This window comes from Mercenaria mercenaria, chromosome 1 (assembly GCF_021730395.1).
Source record: "Mercenaria mercenaria strain notata chromosome 1, MADL_Memer_1, whole genome shotgun sequence".
In the NCBI taxonomy this organism is placed as follows: domain Eukaryota; kingdom Metazoa; phylum Mollusca; class Bivalvia; order Venerida; family Veneridae; genus Mercenaria; species Mercenaria mercenaria.
Genome location: NC_069361.1, coordinates 100,733,695 through 100,753,301, shown reverse-complemented (window position 1 = coordinate 100,753,301; position 19,607 = coordinate 100,733,695). Strand labels below are relative to the sequence as shown.

General features: G+C 36.8%; 1 protein-coding gene across 6 annotated transcripts in view; it reads right to left on the bottom strand.

The window, feature by feature from the left end:
- Nucleotides 1-19,607, bottom strand: part of LOC123528820 (1-phosphatidylinositol 4,5-bisphosphate phosphodiesterase beta-1-like) — a 223,829-nt gene that overhangs the window by 27,647 nt on the left and 176,575 nt on the right. For 5 of the 6 annotated variants that reach the window (XM_053518644.1, XM_053518665.1, XM_053518670.1 and 2 more), the window contains 5 exons: nt 12,922-13,086; nt 10,603-10,702; nt 6,309-6,413; nt 5,435-5,532; nt 3,907-4,129 (listed from right to left, as the gene is read on the bottom strand). In XM_053518644.1, the coding sequence (XP_053374619.1) occupies nt 3,907-4,129; nt 5,435-5,532; nt 6,309-6,413; nt 10,603-10,702; nt 12,922-13,086 (691 nt within the window). Of the gene's footprint in view, nt 1-1,843; nt 1,877-3,906; nt 4,130-5,434; nt 5,533-6,308; nt 6,414-10,602; nt 10,703-12,921; nt 13,087-19,607 lie in introns of all 6 variants that reach the window. The other variant, XM_053518674.1, reaches the window with a different exon arrangement.

Sequence of the window (19,607 nt, the reverse complement as noted above, 5' to 3'; positions counted from 1 at the left end):
GAACTTGACCTAGATATCATCAAGGTGAACATTCTGACCAATATTCATGAAGATATCATGAAAAATATGGCCTCTAGAGAGGTCACAAGGTTTTTCTATTTTTAGACCTACTGACCTAGTTTTTGATCCCACGTGACCCAGTTTCGAACTTGACCTAGATATCATCAAGGTGAACATTCTGACCAATTTTCATGAAGATCTTGTGAAATATATGGCCTCTAGAGAGGTCACAAGGTTTTTCTATTTTTAGACCTACTGACCTAGTTTTTGATGGCACGTGACCCAGTTTCGAACTTGACCTAGATATGATCAAGATGAACATTCTGACCAACTTTCATAAAGATCCCATGAAAAATGTGACCTCTAGAGTGGTCACAAGCAAAAGTTTACGGACGCACGCACGCACGGACGGACGGACGGAAGGACGGACGACGGACGCCGCACGATCACAAAAGCTCACCTTGTCACTTTGTGACAGGTGAGCTAAAAATGATCACCAGTGTAACACTGAGGTTTGTCTGCAATGGAAATGTGGACGAAATTCCCCAGATAAATTCTCCCTTGCTCACTCTGGCCAAGACTAACAATTCCCCCATTTTTTTTTCCAGTTCTATCCTAATTTTCACTTCATTCTATTTCGAATATTTAGTTTTCATATAACAAGAGCTGTCAGAGACCAGCAACGCTCGACTATTCAACAGCCTTGTCAATTATTGTATTAATATAAAAGCTGAAAAAGGGGCACAACTTTGTAAAAATGCAAAACAGAGTTATGGAACCTGTGGAATGCAAGTCAGCTCATCACAATGGACAAGTGTGCAAAGTTTCAATAATTCCCTTTTGTGATTACTACCTACAAGGCTTACATTTCAAACTAAACCGAAAATTGCAAAGTTGTAAAAGGGGCATTATTTTTTAAAAATGCAAAGAACAGTTATAAACCTTGTGAAATGAATGTCAGATAAGCACAGTGAATAAGTGTGTGAAGTTTCAATCCATTCCCATAAGTGGGTACTGAGATACCAGCTTACATACAAAAACTTAACCAAAACTGCAAAGTTGAAAAAGGGGCTTAATTGTGTAAAAAAGCAAAAATGAGTTATGGAACCTGTGCAATGTAAGTCAGTTTATCACAGTGAAAAAAGATTGTGAAGTTTCAGTCCATTCCAACAAGTTGTTACTGAGATATCAGTTTACACACAAAAACTTAACCAAATCGAGACACCGACACGGACGCTAGGGCGAGTCCAGTAGCTCTACATATTCTTCGGGTTGTCAAGCTAAAAATTGTATTTCTTTCATTTCTGTGTATCTTTGTTTGAATTCACTGTATTTATTCAACAAAATCAAGGGGAGGATTTTCTCTGCATTGGTCAAATTTAGCAGGGCTGGGGGACATATTGTCTTGAGGGGATTTTGTCCTACATTGCCTGCAATGAACCACATACATGATATAGTACAAACAGTAAGTAGGGAAATCTGGTTTAGGTGTCTAACTATTCACAGCAGAATAATGCCTGGTTAATGTGCAGTATCACAAGTAACTGCCATCTTGACATTCCACAAATCTATACAACATCTGTAACATCTAAATGTCATTCTTGTTTGATCAAGGTATGTGCATTTAAAATCTATATTGTTATCTTTTTCGAATGTCTTCTTATAATCATAGAAATCATTTTTGTAAATTTCTGATTTATATCTCTTGAATAACATGTAACAACTGTCTAGTTTATACTGTATAGTTCCTTTAACAAAATGGCTGTTACTTGTAAGAAGCATGTTGTGTTATTGGTGCAGCATAATATATACACAGGTGTGAGAACTACACTGCATATCTTACCACTGAGTCTAGTTTTAAGTTTTTTCATGCTGCCTGTAGGGGTAACAAACAACAAGTAACAATTAGTGATACAACAATACCTGGGTAACGTGATGGGCTACATCATGACTGGGGCAAGTTACACACAACATCTCATATAGGTCATATCAAGTTCAACATATAATACACAAACTCATGACAGGTGAAAAATCTACTATTTACTCAGTCAATGACAAATCATGTTATATTCAATGACCTCTTTAACATGGAACTATAAACATCTGCATTAGTCCTTGTTTTTTCCAAAAGTATTAAATTATTACCTTATTGATTTAACACCCTGACTTAAGGTACCTTACTAAGACATTTCCAGTCAAACAAAAAGCCAAAACTTCTTAATATAAGATGTGTAGGACAATTGGAGTTTTATGCATTATCTCAAAATAAATGACATGCCAAAGTCTGTGACCTGCTTGTCTAGGAAAGAATCAGACTGGTCATATCACTCCAACATAGTTCTTGTTTGTTGTACTGAACTGTAACTAAGGCTAAAAAATCTCACATTTTCTTGCACTTTTATTACATCTGTTATTATGTGAAAGCCTATGTTGTTGATGTATCATGCATAAACAAGAGGTTGAAATTTGAATACACTTACAGGTATAATACAGTAGACCCCTCTACATTATCGCTTCTGCTAAAATTGTCCAAAAATATCAATGCAGTTGCTTCACAGCACGAAAATATAAATGAGCCGTGCCATGATAAAACCAACATAGTGGCTTTGCGACCAGCATGGATCCAGACCAGCCTGCGCATCTGCACAGTCTGGTCAGGATCCATGCTGTTTGCTTTCAGAGCCTATTGGAATTAGAGAAACTGTTAGCGAACAGCATGGATCCTGACCAGACTGCGTGGATCCTTGCTGGTCGCAAAGCCGCTATGTCGGTTTTCTCATGGCACGGCTCAAATGTTTTGCAAAATTCAAGGTAAGCTTTTACAAGAATTTCATGAACATGTAGGTTTTAGTTTGGTATATGCTGCAGCAGTCTAAATTTTGACATGTATATCAAAAGTTCTACACATATGTACACCTGTATGCATATGTACTCTCAGCCTCTCATATATCAACAATATAAACAATGTTTTTGGGATATCATGCAATGACAAAATCTCATACTACAAAACACAGTACTATGTCATTGGTGCTCATTTTGTTTCTTCATAAAATGCATGGAACTGCATGAACATGAAATTAAACATCCATTCCTGTGTTTTTTTAATTTTATTAATCTACACGATTTTCTTTTGTGTTTGTGTGATTGTTAGGAAAGAAAACCAAACTTTTGAAAAATTACACTTTATTCTTATCGTATGTATTTTTCCATGCATATTTTCTAAAACAGAATATTTTACATCCTGTATAATCACAAAAGTCAAATGACTGAAGATGCATTATGTATAAAAACTCATTCTGTAAAACATTTTTGAAGTATTTAATTTTGTTCAGTGATTTCTAAGAAAATATAAGAAAATAATGAATGTAAAACACAGAATTTTGTCTGTATACTGGTTTACGACCAGCATTTCCATTTAAACGTACTTTCAGCAATACTACATTTCAGATATCTAAAGCATTCCCTACATCTACGTCCTACATAGAGAAATTCTACATCAACCATCACTGTATGAACAAGTCCTTCCACAGGAGTATTTTAGTATTTTATACATGACAAAAAAAAAAATTACTCAAAGGTTAAAGTGAAAAAATTAAATCCATACTGAGACTCATCTGTTACTCATATTTAAGTAGAAATTATTGGATTTTAAGGATGTATTTTTGATTTTATTTAACTTTCCACAACTTTTATGTTAGACAATTATTACATCTGAAAAATATTAGGAACTATTTAACTGAAAACAGAAACGATTTCAGAAATGAAAAATATTTTTAACTTTCACAATGTTACAACAGTGCAAACAGCTGAATGCATACAGAACTTTGATGTAATTGCTTTTACACTGTACACATGAAAATGTAAGGACGTTTCAATAAAAAGGAAGAAAAGAGACATCATGCATACCAGAATTATCACTTTGTGTAGAGTTGCTAGAGATAATGCTTTCTTTCTTGCTCAACTGCGAATGCTGTGGGTTGGATGGTGTTCGTGTGAGTCTCGGCATCTCGTTCACCCCATTATTGAACACATTTGGCAGACTGCCGTTACGCCGCGGCTTTATTGGGGATGGATTGGAAAGTCGTCGGCCACTACTTTCTGGAATCATTGCAGCATCTGGCTCATCCTCCTGTAGAAACAGCAATTTATTTGTTTATTTTGTTGGGTTAACATCGCACCAACACAAATTAGGTCATATGGTGGCTTTCCAGCTTTGATGGTGGAGGAAGACCCCAGGTGCCCCTCCGTGCATTACTTCATCACGAGCGGGCACCTGGGTAGAACCACCGACCTTCCGTAAGCCAGCTAGATAGCTTCCTTACATGAAGAATTCAATGTCCTGAGTTAGGCTCGAACTCACATCGATGAGCGGCAAGTGATTTAAAGTCAGCGACCTTAACCACATGGCCAAGGAGGCACCGTAGAAACAACAAACCGAGAGTGAGTTACAAAATGAAAGTCACACAATTCACTTACTGTGAAATCATTTAAATTCGCTGGCATGAAATTTCGCGCAAAAGTGAAGAAGGACTGGTTCACATGGGCTTTAATTCGCGCATTTTCAATTTTAGAAAGGAAAAAATATAATTAAAAAATAATAATAGCGCGGTCTTAAATTTGTGCATCGGGCCTGGCGAAATATGCGAAAATTCATCCTACGCGAATAAAAATGATTTCACAGTATCATACATTTTATTGTCAGAATATTTAAGTATGTACAGGAAAAGAAAGACCAAAGCTACAACTTCTGGACTATAGATCATAAAGCAGCAAGATATCTACAAACTACAGGAAATATTCCTATGGAGTTTGATGACTGTAGGCTTCAGTGTTCTTTTGTTATTGAAATGGATTTCAGTCTCAAGGTCACTATGACCTTGACCTTTGACCTACTGATCCCCAAAACAATATGTGTCAACTACTGACCACAGACAAGCACCCTATGTGGTTGAACATTGTAAGACTAAGCATTATCTAGTTACTGATAGAAAACCAAATGGTTTACTGACTAACGGACTGACAGACAGATAGACTGACAATGAGCAAACTCTTCTTCACAAGGGGCATATTAATCATAAAATGTTTCATTCGACACAAATAAGCAGTTTCAAAAGAAAGGAAAACTTTTATGTAGTTAAAGTTCTATAAGGTTTTAATTTTGCATTAAAAATGGATCAAGCAGCTGTCAAATAAGCATAATTAAATGGTTTGAAAATCACTACTTTCAATTTTAGACATGCATTTATAGTCATGGCAAGGAAGGGAGGTAATCAAAACAATGGATCAAATAATAATGTCCACTCTCTTAATCAACTATGCAAACTAATGACAAATATATGAGTCAGCAATTACTGAAAATAGAATTCAAAAGAAAAATAATATATGTGGCAGACACATTTTAAACAAAGGCATAATTTCAAATTTTAAAACTTACATCCATTTCTTCATCATCAAAGAGAACTTCCAGCTGTTTCTCATGACGATCTAACTTGGAAAGGTACTGCAGTGGATTGGACAATGCCTCAGCAAACTCTATTAAAATAAAACATCTATGATTTTACATCAAGGTAAAAGATTTATCATTTTAGGGAAAGAAAAAACAAATAACCAGTACTTCCTTATTACTTATTCTAAATAACTGCTCTAAGGTTAATAAAACAGCAACACTGACTATTTATCATCACAAATCTCTACTTCTGACTGCACACTCTTGAGTAGTTTATTTGATCACTTTTTACAGGCATTATCTGTGATGATTTAAATATAGGCAATATATTAGAGGTACCCCTGCTTCTATCACTTGTGGAGAAGTTGTTGTTTACTTGTGTAGGAGACCTAAAATGTATTTTTACATTACAAGCATAAAGGGATCTGATTATGAACAATTGTGCTGAAGTATCTGTCAGCACTACTTGAGTTGAAAATGCAAACAAAACTAGATAATCAAATGCTTACAACTTTGGGGTTAGTGCCAATTTTCAAGATATTTTTGTAAAGTAAGGGCGGACAGTTAAAATAACAAGTGTTCCTGGATTCTGTAACAGTACAAACTTTTCTCAGCATGTAACTGCCAACTTCTCCACATGAATCAGAGGGAAAGGACAGATGATTTCAGACCCAGTCTTTTATCAAATCATCCACAAGAACACATGCCACATCAAGGGATCAAACTCATGACCCTATTATCCAGAGATATGCACTTTTCTTACTAAGAAATGTGAGTGTGAAAACAACCCGAGCTTCTGATCACTACAGTACAATTTACATTTTGTTCTTAAGTGGAACAGTTCGTATTATAGTATACATACCTGCATGCATATCTGACACATAATCCTTCACAGATATATGGACAAACAAGGTAGGCAATACCAGTGGCTGGTTGTTTTCATTGCGTAGATTTATGTGGCGATATCCTGCAAGTAAATATCATTCAATTTAAAACATAGCTGGTATGGTCTAAGTTTCTTTTCCCTAAAAAAAGAACAAGGATTAATATCACTTCCCTTTAAGATATAGATTTAACAATATAACAAGAGGGCCATGATGGCCCTGTATCGCTCACCTGAGTACCATTGCTCAATTTGATATGATCGTTTCAAACCAATCTCAATAGAAGCTGCTAAGGTGTATTCATTTAGATGAAAAATAAAGGGAGGTAATTTGTCATAAATTCAGTCAATATGTATCTTCACTGATTGTCCAAGCCCATCTGTTGACATAAATGAAATTTCAGATCAGTATCTTCATTAGTTACAGAGATATACCCATTTTAATTTGAAATAAAGGGAGGTAATTTGACATAAAATCAGTCCATAGTTATCTACCTTGATCATATCAATTCAACTTATGTCAATAATGAAATTTAAAATAAGTCCTGTAAGTACTTACTGATATAAATCCATTTTAATTACAACCAGGGGAGGTAAGCAGATATAAATAACCCTGGAACCTATGACTGAATCTGACAGATTTGTCATGAAATCCAAGATTTATTGTTGTTGAAGATATTTTGGAAGTTTGTATCAAATAAAACCATAAATGAAGTCTCTATATGGCTGCAAAAGCAAAAATAGCAAATTTTGGACCTTTAAGGGGCCATAACTCTGGAACCCATGATGGAATCTGGCCAGTTTAAGAAAGGAACCAAGATTTTATGGTGATAAAAGTTGTGTGCAAGTTTGGTTAAAATCAAATCATAAATGAAGCTGCTATTGTGCAGACAAGGTCAAAATAGCTAATTTTGGCCTTTTCAGGGGCCATAACTCTGGAACCCATTAAGGGATCTGGCCAGTTCAAGAAAGGAACCTAGTTCTTATGATGACACAAGTTTTGTGTAAGTTTGATTAAATTCAAATCATAAATGAAGCTGCTATTGTGCAGACAAGGTCAAAATACTAATTCTGGCTCTTTCAGGGGCCATAACTCTGGAACCCATAAGCGGATCTGGCCAATTCAAGAAAGGAACCGAGATCTTATGGCGATACAAGTTGTGTGCAAGTTTGATTAAAATAAAATCATAAATGAAACCACTATCGTGCTGACAAGAAACTGTTGACGGACGCACGCACGCACAGACGACGGACGAAGGGTGATCACAAAAGCTCACCTTGTCACTATGTGACAGGTGAGCTAACAAAAAGCATTCTGTGTTTGGTTTTCTATACCCAAATTCCTGATTTGAACAAAGATACAATATATTTTACTAATATATTGAAAAAGTTCACTTTAAATTTTATCTTAGTTTACTATAACAAATTGTAACAAGCAGCTACCACCTGACTGCATTTTGGCCTGCTTTTCCGAATTAGGTGATAATGAGTTAAAGTTCTAATAAAGGCATACAATAAATAACCCCCAAATTAATAAACACTACTGAAGGAAAAAGGGGGGCGGGGGGAATGGACAGGTAGAAAATGAAATTAAAGAAATAAATTTGTGTAAAAAATCAAAGTAAGAAAAACATCATTTTCAATGTTTATACCCCTGTGACCTTGACCTTTGACCCCGAAATCAATAGGGGTCATGTACACATCAAGACCAACATACATATGAAGTTTCAAGGTCCTAGGTGAAATACTTATACAGATATTGAGCGGAAACAATTTTCAATGTTTAGACCCCTGTGACCTTGACCTTTGACCCAGTGACCCCGAAATCAATAGGACATGAGACTCATTATCCCATCCATCTGCACGCCCATCCGCCCAGACAGCCCTAATTTACAAGCTGGATTTTTCTTTGAAAACCCGTCCAACAAAAGCTGTTTCTGAAACACATATACCCCAAATAATCACCTTTCTAAGGTAACTAGGTGCATTCACGCATACTCCAATTTATTGCTTGTCTAAGGTAACTTGAAGCATACATGCATAGCCCCAATAATTGTCTGTCTAAGGTAACTTGGTGTGTACAAACATACCCCCAATGATTGCTTGTCTATAGTAACTAGGTGAGTACATAAACCCAAACGATAACCTGTCTAAGGTAACTAGGTGAGTACATATACCCCTAATGATTGCCTGTCTAAGGTAATTAGGTATGTACACACAAAACTCCACTGACTGCCTGCCTACAGTAAATTGGTTTATACAGATAGCCCCACTGATTGCCTGTCTAAGGTAACTAGATGCAGCACATGCCTGTCTAAGGTAACTAGGTATGTACACACACAACTCCACTGACTGCCTGCCTACAGTAACTTGGTGCATACAGACAGTCCAAACGATTGCCTGTCTAAGGTAACTTGGTGCATATACATACCCTCAATAACTGCTTGTCTACAGTAAATAGATGCATTATTTTCAGTCTCATCCTATAAAGTTTTAACAGTCCTATTTATTTATTTTTTATTTTGTTGAGTTTATTGTCGCACCGACACAATTTTAGGTCATATGGCGACTTTCCAGCTTTAATGGTGGAGGAAGACCCCAGGTGCCCCTCCGTGCACAATTTCATCACGAGCGGGCACCTGGGTAGAACCACCGACCTTCCATAAGCCAGCTAGATGGTTTAACAGTCCTAAGTAACAGACTTATCCAGTTACTGATTGAAAAAAACTTTATTGAAGTCATTGTGACCTTGACCTTTGACCCCTAAAGCAACCACCCTATGAAGTTCCACAGCAGACCCCAGCAATTGGGAAGTGTTTTCTACCTCATGGCTACTAGACCTTGACCTTTTACCAACTGACCCCAATAAATAAAGGTCATCTTCGGACTTCAAACAATCATATCAATTCTATTAAGCTTGACTAGTCTAAGACAAAGTGTTCTCTAGATGTTAACAGGTAAGCAAAGTGTCTACCAACCTACTGACTAAAACAAGCAAATTCGATGAATTGGTATCCCCTGACGAAAGGGTTTGTGGTGATGAATGGCAAAAAACTATATCCGGCAAAAAGTTAAGGATGTTACTTAGAAGCAAATAATTTCATTAGTCAAAATGAATGCCTTTTTTGGGGGGAGGGGGGTTGGGGGGGTGAGCAACGGGGTTGACCAGGTGAGGGTATAAAACTGCACATGTTGATTATAAAATTAATTAATTTTTTTTAGGGGGTTGGGAGGGGAGTGTGACCAAGGCAAGGTGGTGACCAGGTGTGGGTACACAACTTCACATGTTTATAATAAATGTTCATGGAAAAGAATGAAAGAAGTTTAATGAAATTTTACCAATTGGTTGGTTTGTTATGTACAAATCTGTTGATTTTTAAACAATTAAAGTGCAATAACTCTAAGAACAAGGAGCTGCGTTCAATAAATGCTTGATGCCCCCGGTGGTATCCTTGTCGATAGATTTTCCAAAACGAGGTCAAGGTCAAGTTCAAACTGAGGTCAGGTGATGTTTGAAGATGAGGAATGGTCACAGGTAACATCTGTATTAGTATCAATTTATTCTTGTAAGCGGTATTGATGCTAGACGAAACGGTCCCATTTGGTTAACCAAGAGATGGCCCATACAAAGCCACCTAAGTCCAAAACGAGGTCAAGGTCAAACTGAGGTCAGGTGATGTCTGAAGATGAGGAATGGTCACAGGTTACATCTGCATTAGTATCAAGTCATTCTAGTAAGGGGTATTGATGCCAGAAGCAACGGTCCCATTTGGTTAACCTCGTACGGAGGAATGAACGAATGAACCTTGGATGGACAAACGGACAGACAGGACAATCACTATATGCCTCCCGCATCAGTAAATGCCGGGGGCATAAAAATTGACCAATCCAAAAAAAAACTTGAAGGGCATCATCACAGTATGTTGGTTCATGTTTATTTCAAGTTTTATGAATTTCTACCTGCTACTTACTGAGAAATGACTGTGGACAGATGAAAATGTGCATTTTTGACTATTTCTGGGGCCATAACACTGGAAATAATAAAAACTTGACGAGCATCATTGCAGTATGTTGGCTCATGTTTATTTCAAGTTTTATTAAATTCTACTTGCTAGTTACTGAGAAATGGCTGCGGACGGACAACACCATTTCAATACCCGCCTCCCGATTTCATCGACGGGAGATAACAATATATTATCTCTTCTTCAAAGGGGAGCATAAGAACTAGTTCTACATTTTTAAGAGGTAAGAAAGACAAAGACTGCTCACTTACCTGGCCTAAGAGCTTCCACAGATAGGACTCTATGACCAATCAGTTTACCAGTGTCTTCATACACACCTATCCTGATCACAGCTAGATTTGGCAATACAACCTGCAATAGGATATCAAAATCTTTCAAAGCATGGACAGAATATTTTCTTTTAATGTCACATATACTTAACTGACTGAAACAATATGATATGTAATTCATCTAAACTAAGAACATTTAAGCCGAGTAAAACTCTCATCACAAAGACCAAGAGATTATTTCTATAGACAAGTTCAGTCCAACTTCATTTGCTTGAACTCATATTGCTCACCGAACTGAAATGCACAAATTATGCTAGAACTGCATGCGTGACATGATTTATTTTTAGACTGGCATGCACACCTTTAACTCATCTTACAAAAATTATGTTTTTAAATTAATGGTATATCTATGACTATTTTGAGTAACCATAAAACTGTGTAGTGGTAATATATTAACATTTTTTTCTAGAGTTTTTCTCTATTCTGTTACAAATATATTCAACTAGAAATGTGTCACAGACATGGATGCCATCGCAACACGAGAAAGATCACAGGCATGGTACTGCTCACAAACTAAAAGAAGGACCCTTGGCCCTCTTTTTTTGCAAAAAAAAAAAAAATTGTAGGAAAACCAGAAAATTTAGTAATCTGTATATGTAGTGAAAATTGGCTACGTTTAACCAAGGACTGTGACCTTGACCTTTGAGCTAGTGAAATGGTTGTGCACAAGACACATCGTCTCTCCATGCTTATCATTTGTGTCAAATTATTTTGAAATCGGACCATGCATGTCAATGTTATGGACCGGACACGAAGACCACATTATCATTATATATGTAGTGAAAATTGGCTAAGTTCAACCTAGGACTGTGACCTTGACCTTTGAGCTAGTGGAATGGTTTTGCGCATGACACATCGTCTATCCATGCTTATCATTTGTGTCAAATTATTCTGAAATCGGACCATGCACGTCAAAGTTATGGCCCGGACACGAACACCACCCTTTCCCGAACACACAAACAAACACACACACAGACAGGGGTAACACTATGGTGGGGGCATAATAAAATATATAATACATCATTCTTCAAGTTCATAAATTTTTCAAGAACACAAGTCAAAATATAAATTTCCAAGACACTACTGGTACCTCTGTAACCTCAAACTACTGCTGAAACAAATTTCTTTGGGCCCTGTAAGTTTTAGTGTACAAAATCAGATGATATAACAAACATTATAGCACCCATTATACTACCTGATGTGCTCTGACAAGGACTAAAATATAAGCAATTCAACTCCCTGATGTGTTCTGACAAAAGGCTATAATATTAGCCATTTAACTGCATGATGAACTCTGACAAGGACTATAATATTAGCCATTATACCACATGATGTACTCTGACAAGGACTATAATATTAGTCATTAAACTCCAAAATGTACTCTGACAAGAACTATAATATTAGCCATTAAACCATATGATGTATTCTGACAAGGACTATAATATTAGCCATTAAACTGCATGATGTGTTCTGACAAGGACTATAATATTAGCCATTAAATTTCATGATGTGCTCTGACAAGGACTATAATATTAGCCATTAAACTGCATGATGTACTCTGACAAGGACTATAATATTAGCCATTAAATTGCATGATGTGCTCTGACAAGGACTATAATATTAGCCATTAAATTGCATGATGTGCTCTGACAAGAACTATAATAATAGCCATTAAATTGCATGATGTACTCTGAGAAGAACTATAATATTAGCCATTTAACTGCATGATGTATTCTGACAAGGACTATTATTTAAGCCATTAAATTGCATGATGTGCTCTGACAAGAACTATAATATTAGCCATTAAACTGCATGATGTACTCTGACAAGGACTATAATATTAGCCATTAAATTGCATGATGTACTCTGACAAGGACTATAATATTAGCCATTAAATTGCATGATGTGCTCTGACAAGAACTATAATATTAGCCATTTAACTGCATGATGTGCTCTGACAAGAACTATAATATTAGCCATTAAATTGCATGATGTACTCTGAGAAGAACTATAATATTAGCCATTTAACTGCATGATGTATTCTGACAAGGACTATTATTTAAGCCATTAAATTGCATGATGTGCTCTGACAAGAACTACAATATTAGCCATTAAACTGCATGATGTACTCTGACAAGGACTATAATATTAGCCATTAAACTGCATGATGTGCTCTAATAAATACTTTAACATTAATCAGTCTTATTTTTCTAAACATTACTTTAGACTTATCAGTTTTACCTTTTTAAACACAAATGGAGGTTCGTCGTACACTGGGTTGATACCATTGTTTTGTACAGTTTTAGTTCTGAACTTCTTCCTGGACGTATCAGTAGGCAATCCATACATGTCAACTTCCACGTATGTTCCAACCTTCTTGTCAGACAGAAACTGACCTGATATCACCTGTAATATACATGATACTGGGATTAATCATGCTCACAAAATTACAGTTTCCTCTAAATGAAAGGAAGAAATTATGAGTAGTTGACCTGTGATATACATGATGCCTTATCACCTCGCTACCACCTCATCTGTTTGTATCTAAACCGAAAGGAAGGAATGTAATTCAACAAACAAATTCGATGAATTGGTATCCCCCGCCGAAAGGGTTTGTGGTGAGGAATGGCAAAAAGATATATCTGGCAAAAAGTTAAGGATGTTAATAAGAAGCAAATAATTTAGCTTTTAAAATTAAATGCAGTTAATTGAAATGTGAGCTTGAAGTTTAACTGGAATGAAATATTGTCTTTGAGTGGTTTGGTACCAGGTGTTGCTGTTTTACATGTACATTTGAACTTAAAAGATCAGATGTCCTTAAGAGAACACAGGTAAGATATCTTGAACATGGCTGAGGGCAAGGTTTGTGCAGTCACAACTTAACATGTTGAAGGTTTGAACATTTAAAAAAAAAAAAGGAATGGAAATATATATATTTTTTAGGGGGTGGGGGTGCAGGGGAACGGGAGAGGAAACAAAATTTCACATGTTGATTATAAATATTGATTGAAAATTAAAAATGAAACAAGAGGACCATGATGGTCCCGAATCGCTCACCTGTCCCCACATGACCAAGTTTTGAACTGAGTATGACGTCGTTTTTTTCTATTATTTGACATAGTGACCTAGTATTTGAGCTCACGTGACCCAGTTTTGAACTTGACCTAGATATCGAGATAAAGTTCTGACCAAGTTTTCCATGGAAGATCCATTGAAAAATATGGTCCTTTTAGAAGAGGTCACAAATGGTTTTTTCTAATTTTATTATTGACCTAAGGACCTAGTTTTTAAAGGCACGTGACCCAGTTTCGAACTTGACCTAGATATCATCAAGGTGAACATTCTGACCAATTTTCATGAAGATCTCATGAAAAGTATGGCCTCTAGAGAGGTCACAAGGTTTTTCTATTTTTAGACCTAAAGACCTAGTTTTTGACCACACGTCATCCACTTTGAACTTGACCAGATATCATCAAGGTGAACATTCTGACTAATTTCATGAAGATCCATTGAAAAATAAGGCCTCTAGAGAGGTCACAAGGTTTTTCTATTTTTAGACCTAATGACCTAGTTTTTGGACCGCAGTGACCCACTTTTGAAATTGACCCAGATATCATCAAAGTGAACATTCAGACCAATTTCATGAAGATCCATGGAAAAATATGGCCTCTAGAGAGGTCACAAGGTTTTTCTATTTTTAGACCTAATGACCTAGTTTTGGACCGCACGTGACCCATTTCGAATTGGACCTAGACTATCAAGATGAACATTCTGAAATATATTCATGAAGATCCATTTAAAAATATGGCCTCTAGGGAGGTCACAAGGTTTTTCTATTTTTAGACCTACTGACCTAGTTTTTGACACACATGACCTACTTTCGATCACGGCCTAAAAATATCATTTATAAAGATTTGGGGAATTTTTTTTTCCTGACAACAAATTTTTTCATAAAGTTACCAATTGAAAAAATATGGCCTCTAGGGAGGTCACAAGGTTTTTTTTATTTTTAGACTACTGACCTAGTTTTTGACCGCACGTGACCCACTTTCGAACATGGCCTAGATATCATCAAGATGAACATTTTGACCAATTTTCGTGAAGATCCATTGAAAAATATGGCCTCTAGGGAGGTCACAAGGTTTTTCTATTTTTAGACCTCATGACCTAGTTTTTGGACCGCACGTGACCCAGTTTTGAACTTGACCAAGATATCATCAAGATGATCATTCTGACCAATTTTCATGAAGATCCATTGAAAAATATGGCCTCTAGAGAGGTCACAAGGTTTTTCTATTTTTAGACCTACTGACTAGTTTTGGATAGCATGTGACCCAGTTTCGAACTTGACCTAGATATCATCAAGATGAACATTCAGACCAAAACTTTCATTTCAGATCCGGGAAAAAATGGCCTCTAGAGAGGTCACAAGGTTTTTCTATTATTTGACCTACTGACCTAGTTTTTGACGGCACGTGACCCAGTTTCGAACTTGACCTAGATATCATCAAGTTGAACATTCTGACTAATTTTCATGAAGATCCATTGAAAAATATGGCCGCTAGAGAGGTCACAAGGTTTTTCTATTTTTAGACCTACTGACCTAGTTTTTGACCGAAGTTGTCCCAGTTTCGAACTTGACCTAGATATCATCAAGATGAACATTCTGACCAATTTTCATAAAGATCCCGTGAAAAATGTGACCTCTAGAGTGGTCACAAGCAAAAGTTTACGCACGGACGCTGCGCGATCACAAAAGCTCACACTGTCACTTTGTGACATGTGAGCTAAAAAAAAAAAAGGTAAAAGGGTGAAGTTGGAGGGGGAGGGGGTGCAGAGGATGCATGATCAGTGGTGGGCATGACTGGGTGGAGAAGTGAGGTGGGGGAATGGTACAACTTGGAAGGTTTGAAAAAAAATCTAAAATAAGAAATGAAAAAAAAAAAAAAAAAATTGGGATGTGGGGGGGGGGGGGGGGGGGTGACCAAGGCAAGTGGGTGACCAGGTGTGGGTGCGCAACTTCACATATTTATAATAAATGTTCACAGAAAAGAATGAAAGAAATTTAATGAAATTCTGCCAAATGGTAAGTTTGTTATGTACAAATATGCTGATTTTTAGACAATTAAAGGGCAATAACTCTGAAGTTACAAAAAGAAATCCGTCCAAAATTGTCTGTGCACAACCACATTATAGTGCTCTAAATTCTGTTAAAGTTTCATAGTTCTAGGTCAAATATATCAAAAGTTATGATGCAGAAATTGGCATATCTATAGATATATAGTACCCTAAACTTCTAAGGGCCATAACTCTGGTGTTACTTGGGCAATCTGTCTGAAACTTGATGGGCCCCATAACCTCATAGTGGTGAACATGTATATGAAGTTTGTTTGAAAAAAATCTAAAGTAAGGAATGATTTTTTTTTTTTTTTTGGGGGGGGGGGGGTGTCGGGGGATAGGGGGGAGGTGTGTGATCAAGGTAAGGGGGTGACCAGGTGTGGGTACACAACTTCACATGTTTACAATAAATGTTCATGGAAAAGAATGAAAGAAATTTAATGAAATTCTACCAAATGGTAAGTTTGTTATGTACAAATATGTGGATTTTTATACAATTAAAGGGCAATAACTCTTAATTTACAAATAAATCCAAATGAAATTGTGTGTACACAACCACATTATGGTGATCTAAATTCTGTTTAAGTTTCATAGTTCTAGGTCAAATATATCAAAAGTTATGATGCAGAAATTGCCATATTTATAGTGCCCTATATAGTTAACACTAGAAACTTCTAAGGGCCATAACTCTGGTGTTACTTGGGCAATCTGACTGAAACTTGACGGGCCGCAAGAACTCATTGTGGTGAACAGGTATATGAAGTTTTAAATAAATATTCCCAACCATTTCCTAGATATGGCTCCGGACGGACGGACGGACGGACGGAAAGACGGACGGAAGGACGGACCGAAAGATGGACGGAAGGACGGACGGATGGACGGACAATGCCAAAACTATATCCCTCCGACTTTCGTCGGGGGATAATAAACCATCAGATCAGTGTCTGGTAAATTCACAGCAACATGAACCTGTACAGTAAGACCAAGTGTTTTAGAGATTTTAATCTGAAATCTGATGAAGTTAACCTCACCTCTAACACAAACCTGGCAAGCATCACTATAACACTAACAAAAAATTACAAGACAATTATATTGACAAACTGGAAATGTCTTAACAGAATACTTACTGTAATTTTTCTAAAAAATTATGACCCCTTAATAACATTCCAATCTTCATGGATACATTCATATCATGGTAGACTTTTACAAATTCTGCCAAATATGAAAAGGAAAGGCTAGACTTTCCAACCCAAGTGAAGACAAGAAGGATAATGGAGAAATACATTTCCTGCAATGTAGGTAGGCTGGGTTTAGAGACAAACATCACAGAAACAAGAGCTCGTAGAACACATAATGCCCCCTTGATGCAATCAGTAACTGCACAAGGAACAGAAATTATTTGATTACTGTGCACTGGACTTTTGACATATTGACCTCAAAATGCTCAAATCAATAACTATAGTTGTCACAGGAGTGACGAATTATACTCCCACAATATGGCCTTGTCACAGAACTAAGCCAATGTCGAAGCTGAACATGCTTGACCTTTTACCTACTGACCTCAAAATCAATAGAGGTCATCTGCTGGTCATGATCAACCTTCCTATGAAGTTTCATGATCCTCATCCCAAGCGTTCTCAAGTTATTGTCCAGAAAAGGTTTAAATGTTCCGGGTCACTCTGACCTTTGACCTTTAGAACTCAAAATCACTACAGGTCATCTGCTGGTCATGACCAACCTCCCTATTAAGTTTCGTGATCCTAGTCCCAAGCGTTCTGAAGTAATTGTCGGAAAACTGTTTAAATGTTCCGGGTCACTGTGACCTTGACCTGTGACCTACTGACCTCAAAATCATTAGGGGTCATCTGCTGGTCATAACCAACCTCCCTATCAATTTTCATTAACCTAGGCCTAAGCGTTCTCAAGTTTTCATCCGGAAACCGTTTAACTGTTTCGTGTTATTGTGACCTTGACCTTTGACCTACTAGCCTCAAAGTCAAACTTGACCTGTATTTTATCATGTTACACCTGTGTACAAAAATTTATGATCCTAGACCCAAGCGTTCTCAAGTAATCATCCGGAAACCGTTTAACTGTTCCAAGTCACTGTGACCTTGACATTTGACCTACTGACCTCAAAGTAGAACTTGACCTGTATTTCATGATGTTACAACTGTGTACCACAATTTATTATACTAGGCCAAGCGTTCTCAAGTTATCATCCGTAAACCATTTAAATGTTCCGAGTCACTGTGACCTTGACCTTTGACCTACTGACCTCAGAGTAGAACTTGTCCTGTATTTCATGATGTTACACCTGTGTACCAAAATTTATGATCCTAGGCCCAAGCGTTCTCAAGTTATCATCCGGAAACCATTTGACTGTTTTGAGTCACTGTGACCTTGACCTTTGACCTACAGACCTCAAAGTCAAATCTGACCTGCATTTCATGATGTTACACCTGTGTACCAAAATTTATGATCCTAGGCCCAAGCATTCTAAAGCTATCATCTGGAAACAGTGTAAATGTCCAGGGTCACTGTAACCTTGACCTACTGACCCCAAATTCGCACTCGACCTGTATTTTCTGATGTTACATCTGTGTACCAAAAAATATTTAAATAGGTCAAGCCTTTCATGAGTTATCATCCAGAAACCATGAAAACCAACTGACCGACCGACTGCCAAGCTCACTCCTATTTACCCCCAAAAACTTCGTTTTGTGGGGGTATAATCATGAGTCATTTATCAGTCATAAATAAACTCTGTATCAAATGTGATCTAAGGCCAAAGCATTCCCTAGTTATTTGGAAAAAAAAACATTCCACTGTTCTCGGTCAATGTGACCTTGACCTTTGACCAGGGCTCCGGAAATTTTGATAACTCAATCGGTCCGAAACGAAAATCCTGACATCGGCGCTACCCCACCCACCGCAGTCCCAATATTACATATTTTGTAAAATGTAATAGAGTAAAGAAATAAGCATGTCATGCATTAAAACTGAGTTACCGGTCACCGCGTCTTTCCATACAATGAAGACAGTTATTCAGTGTTATGTGTGATCATTACTTTGTTTAAATTTCGATGTTTTTCCTAGAAAATACTTGTAAGGATAAAAAAGCCAATGCACGTGACTGGTACGGTATACACGGCAGATACTTTGTGATGTTTCCTCATTCTTTGACGGAATTATATAAAATACAATGCGTCAAAGTGAATTACACGACACATATTCTCTGCTAAACAGTCTCAGTATTTTAAGAATACTCTGCCGCGGAGCGAATGTGTACGTTATATGAATGCGGAGATCGAATTTCCCGCATGTATAGTACCAAAAGGTCACGCGTGTTGGCCACGGATATTTCATTTCACTTATGTTGTACTCCAATAAGCAACTACATTTTATAAAGTTATATGTTCTCTTCTGATGTAAACAAAATTTCATTTTGAAACGTTTTTTAAAAGACCGATTTGATAAACAACGCCACTCCGGTTTTCTTTATCCATGTTATCATTCGTGTTTGCCAGTCCATTTTTTTTTTCTTTTTCTTTTTTGCACAGTCAGGTTGCAAAGATGATTTTCTGCACTTGTTTCAACTGGAGCCCCAACAAATGAATCTTGTAATTTTTTCAAATCAAGTTATTATAAAAAATATTTTGATCGGTTTTCTGTGTGATGTCTCATTAAATCAAAGACCTATAATGTACAATTATAGCTCTTTGATTAAATGCAGTGACCATTTGTTTTCTACCGTGATCAAACATAGCCTTTTGAAATAAACCATCTGTCGGATTCTAAATAAAAGA